The sequence below is a fragment of the Mobula birostris genome, chromosome 19, assembly GCF_030028105.1.
Source record: "Mobula birostris isolate sMobBir1 chromosome 19, sMobBir1.hap1, whole genome shotgun sequence".
Taxonomy (NCBI): domain Eukaryota; kingdom Metazoa; phylum Chordata; class Chondrichthyes; order Myliobatiformes; family Myliobatidae; genus Mobula; species Mobula birostris.
The window spans coordinates 6,603,421-6,619,015 of NC_092388.1; the positions used below are offsets into that span (position 1 = coordinate 6,603,421).

The 15,595-nt window shown below is 42.0% G+C and overlaps 1 protein-coding gene across 2 annotated transcripts; it reads right to left on the reverse strand.

Moving 5' to 3' along the window:
* Nucleotides 1-947: 947 nt before the first annotated feature.
* Nucleotides 948-13,869, reverse strand: LOC140212417 (eomesodermin homolog). 2 transcript variants are annotated; one of them, XM_072283179.1, is made up of 6 exons: nt 12,979-13,869; nt 7,917-8,071; nt 3,211-3,332; nt 2,954-3,112; nt 2,803-2,864; nt 948-2,688 (listed from the first exon to the last, which is right to left on the reverse strand). In XM_072283179.1, exons 1-6 carry the CDS (start codon nt 13,740-13,742, stop codon nt 1,959-1,961), a joined length of 1,992 nt encoding a protein of 663 aa, XP_072139280.1. In that variant the 5' UTR covers nt 13,743-13,869; the 3' UTR covers nt 948-1,958. The 2 variants fall into 2 exon arrangements, with proteins under 2 accessions (XP_072139280.1, XP_072139281.1); XM_072283180.1 differs by having other exon boundaries at nt 951-2,688; nt 12,983-13,063.
* Between the last annotated feature and the right edge of the window lie 1,726 nt (nt 13,870-15,595).

Genomic DNA, 15,595 nt, shown 5'->3' on the forward strand with positions numbered 1-15,595 from the left:
TGTACAAATGGCGTGACCGAGTCCGCTTATGTCCTGCCCTGCAGAGTGGCAACTCACTCACTGAGCAGGCCCCGTTCCTCCTTGTGCCTGAGTTTCCTTTGGCATGGGCAAAGTGTAATCAATACAATTTCAAAAACTGAATTTCGAAGAAAATAAAACACAGCAAGATGAAAGCGGAGCAAATTCATGTAGGAGGCATTGCAGAGGACTTTAGAATGTTGAAAAGACTGTCAGAGCAAACCCCACGATCCTCGCGTACATGGATTAAACCAGATCGTCGCCCCTGCCTTCCAAGTTAAAAGGAACAAGCTCCCATTGCAACTTGGAATATAATGGTGGTGTCAGGCGGGAGGTACAAGAGCCTGAAGACCGACACTCAGTGTTTTAGAAACAGCTTCTGCTCGCCATCAACTGGATCCATGCACACTGCCTCACTATTTTCTTTTTTCTCCCTTTGCAATACGTATTTTGTATATATATCATTGTAATTTATAGCTATTATTATCATTGCCGCAAAACAGCAAATTTCACGACATATATCAGTGATATTAAACCTGATTCTGACACGGATTATATTAACGATGAAACATTAACTTATCATTCCAAAAAAATGCTACAGCAGGGAATGATTTTAGACTACACGTCTAAAACAACACTGGTACTCTCCACCTTCCGCCGTTTGTCACCGTGCATCCTACAATTTAAATGTAGCGCCAATGGTTGAAAACATTTAACTATCTACTTGATTAATTATTGAGATTGTGCAGACGGTTGGTATCTCTCTCTGTGAAAACTGGCAGAAGTAAGATTCATATACAATTAGTTGTAGATAAACAAGGCCCATTTTTAAAAATTATTGTAATCCTCAAAATATCAGGAAAGCTTATTATTTGCCGTGTTATTTTTAATATAATGGACCAATTGCAAATAACCACGACAATGGCACAAAATAAACTGACAACATAAATATGCTTAAAGGCTGTTGTTGAAATGTATAAAGTAACACATAGGAGGCCGTTCAGCCCATTGAAACTGCTCTGTCATTCAATCATGGCTGATTTATTGTCCCATAAGGTGCAAGAGGAGATAGCCCATGGCTTTTGGACCATCGTTGCTGTACTTTTGGAGTGATAGTCTCACATTAGATCATTGGCAAGCTCTCAGCTGAAAATGGCAAACCAGTTGTTTTAAAAAGCAAATTGGTGCACTTTAAAACACGTAAACGTCCGAAGAATTTAATTTATAGGTGAGATTTTAATTTCCAAAATTACAATCAAATGGCCGACTGAAGCCTGAAAAAACACAGAACTAATCTGCCAATAAGTTTTATACACAATTCTAACTCTGGTAAGTGAACAGCACATGGGAAGTTGCTAAAATTAAGTGCATTAGTTATGCATTTATCAAGATTCTACAGGTACATGGTTCCCTTCTCACAGAACCCCTTGGAATGTTGAAATCCACAGTCTTATTTTATTGCTTTTGAAAAAATGTAATGCTTGAATCGAGCTGTTTTTGCTTAATCTGTACACATCGATGGACTGGATTTTACTTTGAACTAACACTGGTCATTTTCCTTTACATTATACTGCACCTATTCTACAGAGGACTATACAGAACAGGAACTGTACATCAATGTACCTTCAAATAAATAAAACCACATATGATAAAAGTCAATCAGTCCCTCCCCCGCCCCAAGAAATTCTTTCTAAAATTAATACTATATATTGTGGGATGTAACATTGAGAACAGGGTTAGCTAGAATATGTCCATCTTGTTGCTTACAGCATTCAGACAGCTTTGGCACCTTCTTAAAAATTTGATTGCACTAATAGACTGTACAAAGTCAGTTCCTAAAGATGGAAGTAAAGTTCAGTCTTTTTGGCACACATAAGACCATTTTGACATTTGGCAAATGGATTAGGTATATACATACAAACAACAGAAATACTCTTTAATTAAGGGCTGGTGTAGAAAGTATAATAGCCCATCGCTTTTGTACCATCTTTGCTATACTCTTTTGGAGTGATAGTCTCACATTTGATTGTTGGGGAGCTCTCAGTGCTGGAGTTTCCAGCTGAGACCCTTCTCCGTTTGCAGGCATTTTCATAGAGTCCAGAGTCAGAGTCCATGGATTTGATGGATGGAGGAGTTTCGATCCACGGTGAGTTGGCTTCTTCTCTTGATTTTTCCTCATTGGACAACACTTGGTCTTCTGGGAAAGTGGAAGGGCTCGTCCTGGAGGACCACGTTAACCCAGGGGCTATCTTTCTCTGGTACTGGGAACTCCTGGAGCCCCAAGCAAATGTTGGGTCAGGATAGTAGCTCAGAGAATGAGTAGATTGGATGGGCAGAGGCTTGAGGCCGTAGGGCAGCAAAGCATTTGTAGCATAATCTGCATCATAAGAGGTGAAGTCCAGCCGGTTGGTCCCAGGCTGCTGCACAGAAGTGACAAACCACCTCTGCGGTGGGTTGCCTGACTCCTCCGCCTGTTGAGAGGACAAGATGCCACTCGTTTGGGGGACTGTTCGCTCACCATTGTAGAACCGGGCGGATGGTATGCTGTTGGCAAATTGATCTTGGAAGAAAGGCTGCATGGTGTAACGGGCTCCGGGTACGATCTGATGGGACCGAGGAGAATCGGTGGGTGACGGAGTCAATCGATCATTCTCTGGAGCCGTGAACATACTGAGATTTTTAAAAAAGGAACAGAACACTGATGAAATGATTATGATACAGCAAGCTATAAAAGGAGAAAAGGAAAAGTTACCTGAATATAACATATTGAAAGCATATACTTACGAATCATAGTTGTCTCTAAAACCTTTGGCAAATGGATTGTGATCAATTTTGAGCTGTGTGATCTAATAATTTAAAAAAAACTTCATAAAATTTCTGTTGCCAACTTCTCAATTTATGTTACCATTTTTAAAATGTTGCAAATTAAACTTACGTCAGTGTTCTGATAGGCAGTCACTGCAATAAACTGGGTTTCAGGGAAGGTGTAAGTCTGGGTTTTTGAGGAGTCACTGATATCTTCTGCACCATCTTCACTCACCTCCACGATATGCAGCTGTGGTTGGTATTTATGTAAAGACTGCAACACCACCATCTGCATCAATAAAAAATACGCTAAGGATCTCACATGGTGTTGGTCACAATTACAGAGTAACACATCACGGACAGGTGTAGCTGGCCCTGGCTGCTCACCTGAGTGCTGTTGTTGGTTGCACCCTTGTTGTTAGTCAGTTTAAGCTTCCCGAAGGAAATCTCTTGTCTCATCCAGTGAGCCCCAGTGTTTGGAGATTCAGGGTGGACGTAAGCTCTGTTACCTGGGAGCAATGAAAGAGAAGTGCAATGCTGTGAATAACATTGAGAAGGGAAACCTCAGGCACCGTGGTAGCATATGCTATTACAGTTTGGGGCATTGGAGTTCAGGGTTCAATTCTGATACCCTCCATACGGAGTTTGTACACTCCGAGTGGGAAGACGTACTGGTTAGAAGGTTAATTGATCATTATAAATTGTCCTGTGATTAGGCGAGGGTTAAATAGGTGGGTTTCTGGGTGGTGAAGCTCATTGGGCTGGAAGAGTCCATTCAGCACCATACCGCTAAATAAATAGAATACATTTTAAAAATCCATTCTTTGTGAATTTGTGTGATTTCAGTTTGAAAATGGGTTATTCATTATTTTGAATGATTAATTAATATGAAATGACGCCTTACAAGGTTTTAAATTTCTGTTTATAAGGTGTCGAAAATGAAAGTTTATGCTTTTGTACATTGGTTGTCAGTCTTTGTGTATAGTCTTCATTGATTCTATTGTACTTCTGTATTCCACTGTGAATGCTGCAAGAAAATGAATCTCAGGTATATGGTGACATAAATGTACTTTGATAATAAATTTACACTGCACTTTGTACTTTATTTGGTGAGATTTCTTTGAGGACATGACTTGCACTTCATCAGCCTATCATTCCAAATAGACATTTTGTCTTTTCCCCTTTCCAATCAAGTAGAAGGTGACATCACTCACCAAGGACAGCTTTGTGCCCATTGTTATAAGACTATTGATTCACTAGTACAATGAGATAGTCCCTCAACCTCACAATCTACCACATTGTGACCTTGCACCTGATTGTCTGCCTGCACTTTCTCTGTAATGGTAACACCTTATTCTGTATCCTGTTACTGTTTCACTGCGTACTACCTTAATGCACTGTTGTGATGAATTGATCTGTTTGAGCAGTATGCAAGACAAGTTTTCCAATGTACCTCAGTACATGTGAAAATAATAAATCAATTCCATTATAACCATCCATTCATTGATCCAATTGTCAAGTAATCTAAATATGTAACATCTTAGTTGAGGTGAGGAGTTATAAACCTAATTAATTGGCTGAACTTTTACAATGACCTCTGCTGAACAAACTAGTCAAAGTCATTTGTTGTACTTTTTATTTAGCTTCCTACTTAAGGGGTGATGTGCAACATTCCCCTTAAGTTTTCTTTACAGCTGCACGGACCAACCATTGCTCTGAGCAGGATCATTATTAACATGGCCTGAAAACTAAGTGACACTTAAAAATAATTTTTGTATTTTTAGTAATATGCATACAAGTATTTAGAATGCCAGTTGAAAAATCACATACTTTTGATTTTATTTATTAAATGAAGGGTATAATGAAATACTATGCAACAAAGAAAATATTTCGCATTTCATAAACTTTTTCTCATCTGTATTTATTCCAGCTGCGTGGCAATGAAAGCTATGTGCACAGGAGCATTTCAGGTACTGTGTGGCCATGAACAGCGGTGGTGAGAGAGAGAGAACAATAAAGTTGAAAAGATGGATGTTTACTCTGGATGCCAGCCCAAACAAAACGATCCTGCTAACAGATGTGCAAGATTGCAATTTCATTACATAATGCAAATGGCATTTAGAATCTTATATACTTTGTAGCAGTTAGTGTGGATATTGGGGGCTTGCAGGTTGCATTTGATCTTAAGGAGTACAAAGTTGCATGGTTAACACACTTGCAATATTAGCATTATTGATATACTTCTTCAAATTACAGTTTGGCCAAATACGGCCGTGTTTACATAACGTGTAACATTAATAAGCCGCAGTTTGTTTGCCCCACTCCTCAGGGCCACCAGCACTGTTCCCTCTAAGCCTTTGTTGCTGCACAGCTGGATTTTTTCTTTATATAATGTTTTATTGAAGTGCCGTGCTGTTTTCAGGCCGTGTAAAAATTTCCTGCTCGGATTAATGGTTGGTCCACACAGCTGTAAAAAAAAATTAGAGGGAACTAGACTTGTAAACAGTTCCTTTCCTCAAGCAGTAAGGCTGATCAACACCTCCACCCACTAATCCCACCACTACTACTTTATCATTTCCTGTCAGAGCTCGCTTATGTACAGACACTCCTGTGTCTTGTGCCACTTTACAGACCTACAATCAATCTATGTACATGAGCTATCTTGTTTGCCTATATTTATTGTGTTCTTTATCTTATTGTGTTTGTTTGGGCTGCATCAGGACTGGAGTAACATTTACTTTATTCTCCTTTAAACTCAAGTACTGGAAATGACTCGATTCAACAGTCTTGAATCTTGCATCTAACCCGCAGGAGTTAAATTTAGAATTTTTCAAAACATCTAGAGCATGTTTTTCTAACTGTTGGCAAACCAAATTATTGAAGAATAATGATAGGGGTGAGACTGGAACTTAAATGCACGTGTTTTCATTTGATTGGACCATTTGTATCAGTGGTGCACACTCCTTGATTGCTAACAGCCAAGTTCAAAGTTGTATCAAATACTGTATGCATACCATATACAAACTTGAGCTTCATTATCTTTGCAGACACCCACCGGGAAATTAAAAAATACAGCGAAATCCATGAAAAACCATACATAACAAACGCAGGGTGCCTGAAAGTGAGTCAGCTTAGTGAAGGGATCCAAGCCAGTCTCAGAGCCCAATGGTTGCAGGGCAACAACTATTCCTGAACCTGAGCGTGTGCGACCCAAAGCTCCTGTGCATCCTGCCGATTTTAGTAGAAAGAAGTGAGGGAGACGGGTCGAATGCAGGCAGACGGGATGGGAACTTGACTAGAATCTTGATCTTTTTTCTTTGACATTTCCGGGTGGGATGACGTTTGCTCTAAAAATTCAATTTTGATGTTAGGATAATCAACTTAGCAAAAAACATTGAAAGACACCGGATCCAGAATGTGTCTTTATAAAATAAAATATAAATAAAGTGAAAAAGTCACTGAAAGAGCGGGGTGGTGTGGATGGATGATAGTCACAAAGTTTTACACTCAGGGATGTTCAAAGTAAATTGAATATCACCATATTTGGAGTACACACACACACACACACATACATATATAGATATATATATATCACCATATACAACCCTGAGATTCATTTATTCATTTTCTGCATTCGGTGGTTCCAGATGAATCCAGCAAAGGATGCCCGACCATCAGCGTGGCAACATTTTGCTGTATTAAAGATGCTGTTTCAATACAAGCTGTATATCAGATGGGGAAGGCGGTCAAAAGATGTAACCTCACTTGAAAAAATAAAAATGGCAGCGGCCTCATGAGCTGGAATTCTTACTAGAAATTCTGATTTTAATCGACTCTCTAGACAATTCTGCTGAGAAAATGTGAAATGGAAGTCCTGCCTCTCTCAAAAAGTATCAGCAATTGAAACATGATAAATCTTGGAGGTCCAGAGTAGCAATCATTTTGTCCTCCCTTACTCCTGTGTACTGATGAATGACAATAAATAATTTTGAATCTTGAATGATTATCCTCCAATGACATATACCAACTAGTCCTATGTTCCTGGTTTGCTTATTAGGTCAGAGGATTATGACAGGACTTTAAGCAATTAACAATTTGTTAACTGACTTTTAAGAGATGTTTAGAAAAGCACATGAATGTGAGGGAAATGTGAGGATATGGACATTGTGTAGTAGGCAGGAGGGATAAGAAGAGGCAATGAGGCAATGCTTCAAAAAGGCAGCATAGGTCACTAAGGACCCCCATCACACAGGACAAGCTCTCTTCTCATTGTACACTACGTCACTGTTTCCTTTTATTTTGCTCTTTTTTGCGCTACTTACTTAACGTTTTAGAATATTTTATACATAGAGTACTTCTCATTGTAATGCATAGTTTTTTTTACTAGGTATTGCAATGTACTGCTGCCGCCAAACAACAAATTTCACGACATATGCCAGTGATATGAAAGCTGTTCTGATTTCTAGTTAAGTTAGCCATCTAATTAATAATTTAATTCGTTCGGTACAACATTGCAGGACTAAGGGCCTATTCTTGTTCTGCACCTTTCTATCCTCTAAATCACACAGAAACATCAGGGTAAAGGGGGGGTCGCAAAGATGATTAATTGCTAACACTTACCAAGCTTAAAACACGGAAATGTGGGCAATAAATATAAATCTGAAGTTAGTTTTATAATCCGCTTTCGTTTTCTAATCCTGCTGGAGCTTTCAGGTCTTCTTCCGGCAGTCTCTTAAATTTTAAACACCCTCCCTCAAAAGATAATTTGCAGGTCAGTTTTTTTAAAAAAAACTAACTGTGGTGCTCAAAACCATTTTGGCTGCAGGCAAATTTGACACTTTTAATCACAAGCTCAAAATCTCGCTTTTAACTGACATCTTTGTCTTTTATTTTCATGTTTGCACTTATCCGATTGTGAACACTTTGAACTTTATCGTTTCTTTGGAAGGTGCTCTCTAAATCAATTACTAATATCTACCACGCTGTACTGGTCTGATTGCGACCTTAGATTAGTTCCCTACAGGGGGAGAAGGCGGCACAACCCCATCCGTTTGAGAGCCCGCGCACACGTTCGAGCGAGCTACAGGATTTACCTTGAATGTTGTTGTCAGCTTTCCCGCAGGTCACCCACTTCCCTCCCTGAAACCTCCAGTGATTGGGGTCGGACAGCACAATTTCCACGAACACGTTGTAATGGGACGTCGGGTTCAGGGCGGAGATATTGAAACTCAGGAAAGGGAACATGCGCCTGCGGAAAAAAAATGGAGGCAACAAAAGAAAAGATGACTTTACTCGAGTAAAACGGCTAGACACCCCCCCCCCCACCCCACCACTACTTTATCATTTCGTGTCAGTCATCTTATGTGCCTAGCCTCACTTTATGGACATACAGTCAATTTATGTATATAATCTTATCTTACTTATTTATATTTACCATGTTTTATCTTACTGTGTCTTTTTTGTGCTGCATCGGATCTCTGTTATTAACAATGATTTCGTTTTCCTTTACACTCGTGTACTGAAAATGACGTTAAACAATCTGAATCTAGACATACTAGATCACTCTAAGAAATAAGAGTGATGAAATGACATCGTAACAAGGGATTCTGCGGGTGTTGGAAATCCGGAGCAACACACACACACACACACACACACACACACACACACACACACACACACACACACACACACACACACACACACACACACACACACACTGCTGCAAGAACTCAGCAGGTCAGGCAGCTTCTACGGAGGGGAATAAAGGGGAAAATAAACAGTGCGTTTTATATTTACTGCCAAACAGAAGCCAAGGTCATGCACAACGCCCGAAATCTGAAGGAAATGGAAAATTCTGGAAACAATAGGCGGGACAGACAGTACTGTTAGAGAGCAGAGCGTACAACAGAATTCACATTTCAGGTCGCAGACCCTTCATTAGAACCCGGGTCAGAAAGGTAAATTCTGAACTATACAGACCCCATGACTATACATCTCCGCCGTTTAGTGTAAATCGTGACTCATCTGGACTAATTTCTGGCCTTACATTCTTGAACATTCACAGAACATAAAATTTCTTAAATTTTAAACGCGAGTGTTCTCTTAAAAGAAAAAAACTCGAATCTGAAATTCGCGAGGTCATATTGATCGAAAGTAAAACCTTGTAAAGTTAAACACAAGAGATTCTGCTTGCTGGAACGTTGGCAGTTTATAGAAGAGAAACTATTTTCAAACAGGAATGGCATTTTAAGCGCATCTTGATGACCGACTCGGCCCGAGCAGGTATCAGCGATTTTGGGTCGGAGTGTCAAATACGGCCTTGGGTTCAGGGAGAGATCCCTGCACTCTGGCAATCTCATCTGTGTGCTCGACCACACATCGGGCTGCAGAGATGGGAGAGAATCTCCCGGTCTCAACTACTGAGGGAACTTTTAATGCCGATGTATACTGACAATTATTAAATTATTAATAATTTAATAGACCGCGAAGCACAGTTTGGAAACGTCTACCGCTAATTTTAGTCTTGACCTTGAATATTACCGGTCTGCATCAATACTGTTTATTAATGCCATCAGTGTTACCCCGCGTTTCTACCGGCATTGTAACCTAGGGAATTCAGAATAGTTTTAGGAAATAGGAATTAAGAAACTAATCTAATTTATTTAGATTAATGAACGTACTAACGGCGCACGACCTCCTTTCAGTAAAATAAAATGTAGAAGTTTAATTAACATGTATTTTTCCCCGTTGTTGACATTCGCAAAACTGTGATGGAATTAAAGGAACGTCGTTGTTCCGGAGAAAATGCATTAAACATCCTGCCTAACCGCTAGCGGCAGCTGCATCAGTAATTCTGCGTTAAAAGCGATAATCGTGAGTATTCCACACTCGAATGGTATTAATGCTCGCGTCATCCCGAAACAGAAACCAGGGCATCTTCTTGATTTTTTTTCTATTGTAATTATAATGTTACAAAAGTCTGCCAACAGAAAGTGATCGTTCGTGGCAGTCTCATTGGGAGATCCGGATATTTCAGACTGCAGCGCTGTTTTTGCACTTCCACGAGGCGTTAATTAAAACCGGAGTCAGATGGAAACATCGGAATTTAATGATTGGGATCTCTAAAAAGTGATTAGACGTAGAGAGATTTTGGCAAAACTACAAAATACTCAGAACCGCATTTCCTCGAAACAGCGCGCTTGGTAAGGAGAGCACACCTTGAACAATTGATCAAATACAAACGGCGAATGATCAGGAGACATGAATAGCATCGCAGAGAGCTTGTTCACATAAAAGCCAGAGTCACAGTCACGCATTGTCACGGAAAAAAAAATTATAAACAGCTGTATGATGGTGGGATTTTCTTCCCTACGCGAACAAAACCAAAACTCGACCCAGAGCTTAAAAGTGTAAAAAGATCTAAAGGTATAGTGTGTATAAGATGCAATCTTGTTTCGGTGAGAAGGCGTGATCTCCGACGCTGCATTTCTCACTAGTGCTGAGGCATATCAAACTTTAGAAACAAAAGGAGGAACGGTCTGTGTAAAAAACATTACACTGCATTTTGACTTGTTTACAGACAGCGAGCATTCTGAAGGCCGGCAGCCCGATAAACAAGTACCGAGAACCTGGATAAAATTATTGTATTGGCTTAGAAAAGAACTGGACTTGAACAGTTTGATTTTACCATCTCGTCGCGGTAATTTGCCCATTGCTCACGATACCATGGGGATGTAATGTGCAGAAGACCGAGACACTGGCTTCATTCTTAACTCTAAAGGCAATATCCGCTATCATTTTCTGTTTTCATCGGGTCTGTGGCTACCTTATCAGTGGTATAAGTTTTACTTATACGAAACTATCAACGCAGCTAACTTAAATTTCGTGTTCGAATTTATTCGAGGATTGATAACAGGGTTAGTCATAGAATCAAGTATCTTGCAATCGGAAATGAGACGGGCTACCAGTACCCGACCTGCTGAGTTCCTCCATCATTTTGTGTGTTCCACTGTACCGATCCACTGAGACTTAGCTTTGAATCTCAAACTTTAAAAAATAGATAACTTCCTGTCGCTCAGAGCCCGGGTACAGTAGTTGTACCCGGGGTTTAGAGATTCCTATCAGGTTTAATGATAACACGTGTGGTCTTCGCACACACACCTTTTCATTCGGCTTTGAAATAATGTATTGCCCGGTTCACAAGAAAAGGCTGTCTGCCCTTCCAAGAGGAGCTACAGGTCCCTCGCCACCACGTTCAGGAGTTACCCTACAACCTCTAGGCTCCTGATCCACCTCAACCCTGAACTGATTCCACAACCTATGGACTCACTTTCAAGGAATCTACATCTCATGTTCTCAATATTCATTATTCATTATTGTTATTAAGTTGTATTTGCACACTTGCTCTTATTTTGCACATTGAGTCATCGTCATAGTTTTTCGTTGATTCTATTGTATTTCTCTTTGTTATACCGTGAATGCCTACAAGAAAATGAATCTCAGGGTAGTATATGGCAATAGGTACGTGCTTTGATAATAAGTTTCCTTTCGAATGCAGTTAGGGCTCGCATCCGTTGAACGTACACGTTCAGTATGCTCGGGCGAACGGCGTCGAGCCTGGTATAGCCTGTCCTCCCGAACTCCCGGTGAATGAATAGGTGCACAACCTGCGGGGTTTCGGCTCGGCGAAGGGTCTGAACGGTTACTGCATTTCTCTTTCCACAGATACAACCTGAGCTGCCAGACGTTGCAATTGACTCCTGACTGTATTTTACCGATCGTTTCTCTCTATATAATTGCTCGAATCATGTTCTGGAACGGAATCGCCTCCTGTGGGTTCCGTCACGTTATTTAGGCTAAAGCTGTGCGTTTTAGTTGCATTATTTCTGGTTATACTTAACAAGTCCATGTTCAAAGTACATTCATTATCAAAGCATGCATACACTATACAACCTTGAGAATCCTCTCCTTAAAGGCAGCCACAAAACAATGAAACCATAAAAAGGCCCACAGACATCCAACGTGCAGAATTTTCAATATGCGCGTTAAAAATAGATTCTGCAGATGCTGGAAATCCACATAAAATGCTGGAGGAATTCAGATCAGAGAGCATCGATGGAGAGGAATAAATACGATGGTCCTTCAGGCTGAGCCATTTTACCAGGACCCGGTGAAGAGGTCTTGGCTCAAAACGTTGGCTGTGTATTCCTTCCCATAGATGCTGCCTGACCTGCTGAGTTTCTCCAATACTTTATTGTGTGTTACTGGGGATTTCCAGTACCTTCAGAATCTCGGTCCAAAACGTCGATTCATAGATTCCTCCTGACCTGCTAAGTTCCTCCAGCACTTTGTGTATGTTTGTGGAGGCACACTTGGGTCTCGCTCGACAGCTCAACTCTTTATTTCTGCCTGACCTGCTGAGTTCCTCCACAATTTTGTGTGTGTTACTCCAAAAACAAAGTTATATTTAGAGACCTATCCTGAAGCCACTTGTAGCACGGTCCGATCAGAGTTCACAGTAAGCTGAAGGGGCAAACAAGTGCGCTTCACTGAAATCCTCAGGAGACCAGCATTTTGGTCCAATGTTAACTTTTCGAACTCCGCCATGGACAGTCCCCAGGCCCGGCTGCGACAAGGAGGAGGAGGGTTGGGCATTGGGTTAGCGACCTCATTCCTGGGAGAGGAAGGATCTTTGAAGATGGGATGCACTTGTAGACAACCTGAAAGTCTGGCCCAGGACAGAACGCTTTTGGCATGGTGCTGCCGGCGGCCTGCGACCCAGTAGTTCAAGTTCAGTTTAATGTCACTCAACCGTCCGCATGTGTACCGCCAAACGAAACTTGTTTTTTTTTCAGACCAAGGTGCACAACACAGTACACATACAGCACACACATAATACAAATTAATATTATCCCAAATCAATTAAAAATAACAAAGTGCTTCTACGATAAAAGTTTTAAAAAAGTAAACAAATAACGCTACTGGGGGTTGCTGTTCGGGAATCTGGTAAAATTAGGAATTATCTCTTTGAACAGCTGAGCAAAGTTCAGATTACATGTAAAACTATCAGATCTCCAATGCCAATGCCCACCAATGAACGGAATTAACACCAGCGCGGTGGATTTACTTTTATAATAGTAAGAGATGGAGCCGTACCTGCCTTGTTTGGTGATAATCATTTCGGTCTGGTGCCGGTGAAACTTGAGCCAGAGAGCCCGGTTGCAGAGGTAGACCTGTGCTCGGGTAGGATGCGGGATACTCGGCTGGTACTGGGAGTAGAGCGGGCCGCCCTGGTAACCATGTGCGTACTGGGAGCGCCCCGATCCGGGGTAAGACGGATAAGCCGAAGGGGGGAAAGCCTGCGCTCCGGCCGGGGTCAGGATCGGATTGTAGGCGCCGTTCGCCAGCACGGAGTGTGGACCCAGGTATCTGCTGGCGCCGTTAACGGGGAAGGCGGGTGGGTGCTGAGCGGGGTAGGGGAGCAGAGGGCCCGCAGTGGACCCGGCTTGCTGCTGTTGCTGAGATTGCGGTGGCGGCGGCTGCTGATGGTGATGCCCCGGACTCAAGTTCTGCGGGGCCACGGGCGACAGGAAATATCTCTCGGCTCCCATGCCGTCCAGACTGTAGCGAACTTCGGTCAAGTCCTCGTCCACCGCGGGCGAGCTCTTCGCCCGATCCACGGCCGCCGCCGCTCCCTTGGAGGCGGCGAATGCGTGGCTCTCGCTCTCGGTCAGCATGCCTGCACCGGCAAACTTCTTGGGGAGCTCGGCGTTCTCCTGCACCGGCTCACCGCGATCGGTCTCCGGGAACTCGAGGTGTGAGGACGCGGGGCTCCGGCCGTCTGGAGAGGCTGACAAGCTGTAGAAAGTAGTCTTGGGCAGGTTAGTAGTGGGAGGGAAGCATCGCTCCGCTAGCTGCATTATTAAGTCCAACCTCCTCCACTCATCAGCCCCCCACCTACAAGGGGGAAGGAAAGTGTCAACGAGATTTCTGTGCAAAGCCCGATGCACAACGACCAGAAACCACAGCCAGGCAACCAGCCTCTCTAATGCCTTGGAGTTGAGTTCTAGCATCCGCTTTGCCGCCTCCCCATAACCCACGCCGCGTTTCTCCCGCCTCCGGACACACACCGTCCCGCCTCCTTCCAGCTCCCCAGCCAATGGAATTTGAACTAGGTCAGGAGGGCGGGCTGTTTACCTGGTGTCCCCGCCCTCTCCACTTGATGATTGGCTGAAGGGCGTCAGAGGCGGGGTTATCGGGGAGGTCCCGCTTCCACCCGCCCCCGACTGATCCTGTTGTCTGATTGGTGATCTATCCATCCGTTTGGACCTTGACGAGGAAGATAAACAGATTCCTTGATCTCTCTCTCTCCTTCCCGACAACCGAGTGAGACGGAAAAGCAATTAGCTCCATTTCATGATTGGGGAAAAAAAGAGGGGAAAAAATAAGCATCCTCTCCACCAATTCATTCACACCTAAAGATTTAACGGGACGATTCGCTGTAACATCAAATAGCAGGTGTTTTGATCTGACAATCCCTTTCCCTGGATCACTGCATTTCTTTCCCCAATGATTTGGATGTTTTGGTTTCACAAACTCCAGACTTTTGCGAATTAAAACCGGTTCTTTTGTTTCGCATTGAAACGTACACTGACTGCCTCGCTTCCCATTATTTGATTTATATATATAAATATAGTATTGTAAGTTACAGTTTTTATTATACATTACAATACACTGCTGCCTCAAAACAACTTATTTCACGATATATGCCAGTGATATTAATTCTGATTCTGAACGTTTCAAAGTGTAACAACAAGGGACGGAATAGGAAGATCGACGCAGGAGGTTTACCTGATCCGGAATACAATGTTTGTCACTGTCATTGTTTATTGATATGAAGGCGCCAGACGTTATTTTTCACGTTGTATATTCAAGGTAGACAACTCCAGCAGGCCTACCCGCTTTGCATATTACATGTGAAGTCATTGTTACAAATGCGAAGACTCCTATTAACAGAATGAAAAAAGGAAGCATTCTCTTACTGTGAAACCACCAGGCGATTCAGGTCACAGTTAGGTTTGTAAAAATGCAACTGGAATTCTCTGACTACAAATAAAACTTACGGTGAACTCGATACACTTGTAAATCAGAGTACAGTTTGGGGTTATTTGCGGAGAAATTCACTGGAGTTTGGATTTTATTAACGGAGTGTTCAGTAGTCGGAAACCACACCGCCACGATTTTCCGATTCTCCCCAATCTTTCCGTCATAAAACATAGAACGGGGATAGGCCCTTCGGCCCACAATGTTGTGCCGAACCAATTAAATTTGTAATCAAATGGACAACTAAAATAATCTCTTTTTCCTACACAATGTCTATATCCTCCAGTTTCCGTTATGCTTATAAAGGTCATTTGCTATTTTCCAGGTTTTTTGTTTAGCAATCGGTAAAAACTGTCCATACATTTCCCAAAAACTCAAACTGGATAACCAGTATAGTTGGAAGCCTGTGTCTATATCAACACTTTTTATGTTAATTTGTTCCTATCGAACGGACCATTTCGATTTAATATTATTTCTATTCTGATAGTTACTCGCAGCGCGGTTAGTCGCTGAGTGCTCACTAACTTCCTTACTGGATTATCCACAGAATTCTGTAACTGTAGTAATTTTCCCTGCTCACATTAACCATTTCTATTGTGGAGCTCCTGTCGAATGCGACTGGAATCACAGGGGCAAAAATCAGCTTTCGATTCCAACTGTATATTCCTTT